The 7,870-nt window shown below is 42.4% G+C and overlaps 2 protein-coding genes across 5 annotated transcripts in view; one reads left to right on the plus strand and one right to left on the minus strand.

Annotated features, from left to right (window-relative positions):
- The window catches only part of LOC138195554 (phosphofurin acidic cluster sorting protein 2), a 51,373-nt gene extending 46,964 nt beyond the window's left edge, over window positions 1–4,409 (plus strand). For all 3 annotated transcript variants that reach the window (XM_069145071.1, XM_069145072.1, XM_069145073.1), the window contains 3 exons: window positions 75–298; window positions 1,265–1,378; window positions 1,562–4,409. In XM_069145071.1, the coding sequence (XP_069001172.1) occupies window positions 75–298; window positions 1,265–1,378; window positions 1,562–1,677 (454 nt within the window). In that variant the 3' untranslated portion in view covers window positions 1,678–4,409. The remainder of the gene's footprint in view (window positions 1–74; window positions 299–1,264; window positions 1,379–1,561) is intronic.
- mrpl2 (mitochondrial ribosomal protein L2) lies at window positions 4,383–7,250 on the minus strand. 2 transcript variants are annotated; one of them, XM_069145080.1, is made up of 8 exons: window positions 7,084–7,250; window positions 6,888–6,971; window positions 6,623–6,791; window positions 5,356–5,497; window positions 5,151–5,266; window positions 4,930–5,040; window positions 4,772–4,845; window positions 4,383–4,688 (listed from the first exon to the last, which is right to left on the minus strand). In XM_069145080.1, the coding sequence occupies exons 2-8, from the start codon at window positions 6,957–6,959 to the stop codon at window positions 4,479–4,481; spliced, it is 894 nt and encodes a 297-aa protein (XP_069001181.1). In that variant the 5' UTR covers window positions 6,960–6,971; window positions 7,084–7,250; the 3' UTR covers window positions 4,383–4,478. The 2 variants fall into 2 exon arrangements, with proteins under 2 accessions (XP_069001181.1, XP_069001182.1); XM_069145081.1 differs by having other exon boundaries at window positions 7,169–7,243.
- Window positions 7,251–7,870: the final 620 nt, after the last annotated feature.

The following is a 7,870-nucleotide window of genomic DNA, read 5'->3' on the forward strand; positions in this document are numbered from 1 at the left end:
ACTCACCACAGGTTTCCCGCTCAGTGTAGCAACAAAGTGACAACAAGGGAAAATGCTGTTTTTTGTCTTTGTAGCTCTCCGTGTTCGGGCAGCGAGGTGATGGGGCTCCAGGTGGACTACTGGACGTGGCAAGGCCCCGAGAAGAAGAAAGAGGGAGAGAAGAGAGACGTGGGACTGAAGAACACCCTGAAGAGTAACTTCCGCTCGCTACAAGTGAGCCGCCTCCCCTGCGGAGGGGAACTCACTCCTCCACCCAGCATGGCCATGACTGTCGTCACCAAGGAGAAAAACAAGAAAGGTACAGTTGGGAAATATGGCTTAAGATGGACTGCCTTTGCTTTTTTTTCTCTCCGCTCTTAAGCTTAAGGCCCAAATTATTTCACACTGGTTAAAAAATGTTCCACACAGATGAGTACTGGAATGAGGTTATTACACCCACAATGACTCAGCAGTACCAGAAATATGACCTCTTTCTTTCCACATTCTTCTTCCTTGTTGAAACCTGGGCCTACTTTACCCAAAATGCAATTTGTCTGTGATAATATTACTATATTTCTAAAGGTTCTGATGTGCTGCTGTTTAACACAGCCGGTAAATGAGGCCATCTCGGCTAACCAAGACTAAATATTACACCTTAGTTTTGCAGCAAGTTCATCTCTTTCCTTCAGCTTAAACGCTGCCAACAAACCTGCTTCTCCAAGCTCTCAAAAACCTCCCACTTTTCTGATGGAATATTCCCAGTTCAACAGGAGTTCAGGTGTATTCTCCCACTCCGAACTGTTCGACTTCCCAGTGGCTCATACAATTAAATTATTTCATTTATATGGTGCCAAATCACAACAAAAGTCATCTCAGGGCACTTAACACAGTAAAATCCTTACAACAGACCTTTACAACATTATCGAGAGGAACGCATCAGTTCAACAAAAACTCCCTTTTAACAGGAAGAACAGAGCAATCTGCTACGACCTGTTGTGGTGAGGGGAGAGTAGAGAAAGAAACGAACAGCAGAGAGCAACAAATACAATGTACAGGTTGGTGGGGCCAGTAACCACAGATCAGACGCATGCAGCTCTGGAGCCAGATACAGGCAGAACAATCGCATTAGACTAAGTAGCCTCTATAGATCTTGTTTCACAAACACAGCAGGACTCCCCCAGAACTGTAAGGGGCCTTTATTTAATGTGAATAATTGGCAGAGTTAAGTATAATAGGAAAGAAAATGAACGTTTTATAACGCAGCGCACTCTTCCTCCTTTTCCAGTGATTTTTCTCAGCAAGAAGCCCAAGGAGAAAGAGCTGGACTCTAAGAGCCAAGTGATCGATGGTATCAGCAGGTTGATCTGCACAGCCAAACACCAACACACCATGCTGAGAGGTAAGGCCCGGCATCAGACTCGCCCACCACAGCTGAAGCTGCACTGCCATCTGCTGTTTGTGACCTCACACAGCAACAAGGAATGATCTCCTCTTTAACAGCTGTCAGTGGGAATTATATGTCACCTTTAACGTTCTCTTCAATCTGCTCATGCTTTTAACTCTCATCGTTTGTCTTCCGCAGTCACGATTGACGGAGTGGAGTGGAACGATGTCAAGTTTTTCCAGCTCGCTGCCCAGTGGCCGACGCATGTCAAGCACTTCCCGGTGGGAATCTTTGGTTACACGAAGCCCGTGTGACCGCGGCCGCCACCAGACTCTCCGCTGCACTTGTCTCAACGAGAGGCCACCAAGAATTAGAGGGGGAGCCAACAGGCCCGCGGCAGTAATAGTTTTCCTGTGGAAATCTTACTGACTCACAACCACGTGTTCAATACACAAATTTCATGTTGTCTATTTGATGTTTTCGATGTTGTTGGGTGTCGTTGTTGTTTTTTTGTTTTTTTTGTTTTTTTTTACACACTACAAAAGAACAAGTACTATTTTGTAAGATTTGTGCTACCGCCTCGGAGGTATTTTGAGGGTTTTTGACAATTTGCCACATTTCGATAATGGCAGCTGTGTTTGCACTTTGTTTTGTTAACATTTTATTATTTCTGTGAAATCCTACATTTATTGTTACTCTATAGACAATGGAGGAGTGTGATGGTGATGTGCAGTGGCGTGCGTGAGATTGTTGGAGACCGTGTTTGTGTTTGTTGTTGAAAGTTGGAATATTGCTGTGAATCTAGATGGGATCCTTCTCTTCGAACTCAGTGCTCCGTTTTCTTACTCGTCCCTTTACTTTCTTGAAAAGGTCAATTTTTATAGGAAGGAACATAAAGTTCTTTTTGCCTCGTTGCTTTGAAGCAGACGGTGTACCTAAAGCAGATTTAAAAAAAGGACTCTAACATGGTATTTGAAGGTAGCTATGATGAATGTAGCTATGACACATTTGTAACCTGTAAGCAGTTCATGAGATCAGTTCGTTATTATAAGAGCTGATGTTTTGTATTGGTGTTAGTGTACTTTCAGACTGTACAGTAATACTACATAGAAGCAGGGTAACAACTTATTTCCCAACAGCTGAATGCCAAATTTAGTTGCGACTGTATGAACTGTCCTATTGTTTTTCTCAGTTTCCACCTGTGTTATACAGTTGATTTGGTATAAACACGGCCACCTTGTGTTTATTTCTGATGTACCGGCTCACCCGAGAGGACGTCTCACAGACCTTCAGTCACTCTACTGGACTGTGCAGTTGATGTGCCAAAGTCGAGTTTTGTTTTACAGTCCTATCACAATATCTCTTGGCTTGGCCAAACTTCATAGTATGTCAAACGGAAGAAAAAAAATGTTAATGCATTTATCGTGTCTGTGGAGATCAGTGTTAGGACTACTGAGTTATTCAACCTACCAGATACGATCCACATCCGGCCAAATGTAAACATATTAAGCATTTACAAAAATGGGTGTGAATCCGAACCAAGCGACCACCATTGTGTCCTTTTAAAAGAGCTTCACCGTGGCTGGATGTGCAAGTTGTACCTGAGACGCACTGACACACTGTTCAGCATCATGTGAGCCTGTTAAGGGAAACATTACACAGAGTTTGGCTGACTCTAAACACGCTTCGATAGCAGTGCTGAGCGTGATCCAAGTATTGCTTGTAAAATATGACAACAAGTGTATGGAGTCTTTGCCAGATGTCCAAGCCACTGCCTGTGTGTCTGTGTAGGTGTGCTCTGTGTTTGATGGTACTCTCATGAATAGTGTTACGTGAAACTTTTCCAATTGGAAACCTTTGGGCGAAGGGCCTTCTGTGTGAGTTTGTTGCTTTTTGTAAAGATGAAAAAGCTTTGATAGGCTGGCTTTTTTTTTTTTTTTTTTTTTTTTTTTAAGTATTGTGTAGAAATATATACAAGATATACTATTGTGAATTGCAACCCCTCCCAACCCCCTTCCACTAAATTGAAAGCACAAATAGTGTTCCTTTATTTCTTGACATAAATGCCAAATATATTCCAGAACTCATAACTATGAAGTCGACTTGTACAATGCAAACACTATTATTAGGTATGTACCTGCTCATACATTTCCCTCACTTTGTAATGCACTTTGATGTGGTTTTAAACACATTGTAGCTCAAATTGGGACACACTTTGGTTTAGAGATAAAGTGTTAAAAGTGTTATAATTGAAATGTAAACCACTACCTATAGTCAAAGAGAAGGCTGTTTTTTTTTCCTTATGAGGATGATGCGTTTATGTGGATGGTTTAAGTGCCCTGTGAGGCATGAAAAACCATCATGGCTATCTGTTACCTAATGTTTTGCCACTTCAATGTTTTTTTTTTCTTTCCGTTTGCAGCTACCACCAGACGTGTCTGCTTGTGACTGTACTGTCAAGTTTCCTTGCCTCTTGCTATTGGAAGGGTTCACTATCTTCTCAGTCAGGAACCCAGCTGGCCCTTTACACATTAGTTAACCTGGGCTGCGTTAAGTGTTAACCAGGGCAGTTGTTTGAGGGAATTAGTCATGCGGGTTAGCCTTTGAAATACTAAATGAGAAGCAAAATGACAAGTGTATTTCCATTTATTTGACCTCAAGAGTTATTTTTTGTTGTTGTTGCCCTAAATCCAGAGGTAGCATGGGGGTGTTTTACAAGGCTGGATCAATGAGCAGGCATACTCACTCTGTCACTGTGATTTAGCTCTGCTGAAAACAAACTTAACATCAGTGTTAATGCTTTCATTACAAGTCAAACTACAATGACACCGTGCCATCTCATTGCTCCTGTAACTTGACATGCCGCCCAGTGTCTTTGCACAAACCCTATTTTAAATGACATGACAGTATTTTTAAATTTACCACTAAAAATATGGGTTACTCTGCATGTTTTACTATAGATGTAAATATGTTTTGGATTTTTATATTGTTTTGTTTCTTTCCATGCTCTCACAAACAGTTGTGTTTAATAAAATTTTTAATCTTCTGTACAAACAGCTCGTCTTTCATTGCCAGGACCAAAATAACAGCACAAGACAACAGCAGTCCGGACTCGTTAGTTAGCCGAGATTGAGGGCAGGTTGACGTAACTCTTCATCGGAGGCAGCGGTTTAATCTTGCGTCCCGCCCAGCCTCCCTTCCTCTGCCACAATCCGCTCGAAGGGCGAATGCCGAGCCAGCGATTGCGACCGGCTTTGCCGATAATCCGTTTGTTGTAGTCGATGTTGGACACGCGTCCCACCGTTACAATGCACGTCTCCAGCACCTGTGTGTGTCAACAAGGTATTTCATTTACAGAAGAATATCGTTTGAACACGGCAGCTGTAATCCTGCTCCAGATAACCTCACCTGAACCTGCTGCTTTGAAGGGAGCTGAATGATTGCTGTTCCGTTTACTTTACGCAATAAAACACCACTCGTGCCTGAAAACCAAGAGCCCAATCAGTTTAGGAATCATAATGAGTAACCTCATCCTCATCATCTGACATGGGCCAGTCCTAAATTACCTGCAGCACGGATGTACTCCGATCCCTTCCCTGGCTGTATCTCCAGGTTGTTGACCAGTGTCCCCACAGGAAGAGCTCCCAGCGGGTAAGCATCCCCCTCATTGGCTGACACTGCAAAGTAAAAGAAAACGCATCATTTCAAGAATACATGTGACAACATTGTTTGACATTAAGCCCTGTGATCTCGAGGCAGCTTTCCAGGTCGAGCCAGGAACTCGTACCGGCCATGCGTCCAATAACTCCAGATGTTTTGATGATGTCTCCCGCCTGCATGTTCTCTGTCGCAATGATCCATCTTTTCCGGTTGCCTCCTGCCACCAGGGCAATATCGGCAGACCTGAAATCGCAGAGAAAAAGGGGATTATTAACGACCGACTCGATAACAACGTCAATCAAAGTCCTGTGTGTGACAGCAGCCGATTTCACCTGCACGGGTCGTATCGCACTTCGACGACCTTCTCTTCGAAAGGCTTGTCCTCGTTTTTGGGTTCATAGCGCAGTCGTTGGAAGTCTATCCACCGGTATTTCTGTTTGTGGCCACCGCCGATACCGTGCGTACGTATCCGTCCTGTGGAGCGAACAGAAAAATGGCCGTCTCATTTCTCTCCGCCTCCCGTCAGAACAAGTATCTCGGTGGTCATGAGAGCAGAAGCATCACAGAAAGCTGCAAGCCTTCGACCTGAAGTTTAACTTCGAACTGAGCAGTTAAACTGGAGGGAAAATTGTCAGAGGATTCTCAAATAGGCACTTGATTGTATATTTCAAACAAGGACCGCTACTATGGTTCATTTTTATTACTCAATTACTCAAGACTGTACAATAACTCACCTCTGGCAAAATCCATCACACAACAATAACACCGTTGTCCGTTTTTTCTTGTTTATTGAAATATTTTTTTTTAAAAAAAGAAAACTTTGCACTATTGTTTAGTTAGTTTAATTATTCTATTTTATTTTATTCTATTGTATATACTGTGCATTTTTATATTTAATATTTTTTTACTGTTTTATTGCTTTCCTGTATCTATAAATGCTGCTGTAGCGAAAAAAAATTCCCCTTGGAGATGAATAAAATAACTATCTATCTGTCTGTCTGTCTGTCTGTCTGTCTGGTCTAAAATATGTCAGAAAATAAACATTGAAAAACAAACAGCCCCCAATATTTTGTATTTTGTCACATAGGAAAAGTGGCATTTTTGCTTGAAATACACCCGTTTCAGTTCTATTTCAAACCCTGTTTTAAGATCTGCCAAACCTTTGACCTATTGGATAATTCCCTATTTTTTTTTTTCCACATAACTTGATACAGGTTAAAATCAGAAGCTGTTTTACTGGACGTGTAACACCGACGGCCTCCAGACCGTTTGAAACGCGGATTTTAAAGCTTTATTCTATTTTTAAAAACAGGGGGGAAAAAAAAGAAGCAGTTTCACTCCACGTCTCTGTTCAGATTGCACATGCAGCCATCTGTTTTAATGTCCCTGCATGCCTGCCTCCTATTGTGCCACAGTGCATGTGTTTATTGTACTGCATGTGCTTTTCATTTAGTGTCTGATAATGCAGCACCACACTGTCGACCATATTTCTAACACCAGTACAACACAGTATGTATGTGCTTTCTTTTTTTTGTGTGTTACTCTGCATGTTTGGAGATGATCCGTGAACAAAACCTGCACATTAGAAAGCAACCTTACCCGTGTAATCTCTGCCTCCCGTCTTCTTCATCCCCATCGGCCTGATGGAGTACTTCTCCCTCTGCTTCCAGTACGTCCTGTTCTGCTCCAGAGGGGCTGTGGTGAGGAAGCCTCTGCACTGTCCGGCTGCAGCGGGCACCAGAGCGCCCAGCTTAGTCTGAGCCACCGCCTGTCCACACCAACAAGACAGAGACAGAGAGGTTGTTTGGTCGGTGACTCTTGGTGGCTGACAGGAAGGGTTTTTTGTTTTTGTTGTTGTTTTTACCTGCGAGGAGAGCAGAGCAGGCTGGGAGACGGTCAGGGAGCGCAGAGCTCGGGTCAGACAGGACACCGCCATCACGACACCGTCCTGCGGGACAACAGAGAGGTCAAAGATTAAACGTGTCTCCTGCTTCTGACTGATCTATCATAGATCAAATAACAATACTTGCTGCACGTAACCACTGCCTAACGGAACCTACCTTTTGTTTTTGACAATGGAATAACCGACACGGTCTCGGGGCAAATGTGCACCGTAACTCAGTGCAGCTTTAACATGAAACCAACCTTTATATTTCCCTTATATCATCCCCCGGTGGTGTCTCGTCGACGTCCTTCGGAGTTCTACACGCTATGTCGCGCAGTGATGACGTAGCCCCTCGACGTTAAGATTTTTTTTTTTTCCTTCCTTTATTTTTCTTCCATGTTTTTTTTTTTTTTTTTTTTACAATTTTTTTTTTTTTTTTTGTAAAGAAAACTGCACAGTTGAAGTATCGGTTGTTTAAGTTGTGATACTTCCACCTTCCCTTGTGTATCAGGGTGTCCGCCATCAAACATGCAGTAAAGCAGTTTACGTTGTCGAGCTGCTGGTTTCCACTTCGCCTCTAGGGGGCAGGATTTCCCCTCTTACATTTTAATATAATTAATAATAATAATAATACTAATAAACTGTGAAAATGTTGATCACGTTACTTGCGTCATTTCGCAAAGAAAGTTGAGAAACAGAATAACATTAAACCAATATTACATAACCTTTGTAAACCTTTGTTGGTGTTCACAGATTCACCACCAGATGTCGCTGTCCGCTGCTGTTTACAGTCTTTGTGCTCATCTTTTAAAAGTAACACAATAAAGTCACATTTATAACTTACACTCATGTGCGCTGTGCCCGTTGTATTTATTTATTTTTGTCTGCTTCTTTTGTAAATAAAATAAAAATAAAACTACTTGTAACTGAGCATTTTGCGTTTTTCTTCCAAGAAAAGCGGC

This window comes from Embiotoca jacksoni, unplaced genomic scaffold (genome assembly GCF_022577435.1).
Source record: "Embiotoca jacksoni isolate LCO1_2020_lvr unplaced genomic scaffold, fEmbJac1.0.p SCAF_12, whole genome shotgun sequence".
NCBI lineage: Eukaryota > Metazoa > Chordata > Actinopteri > Embiotocidae > Embiotoca > Embiotoca jacksoni.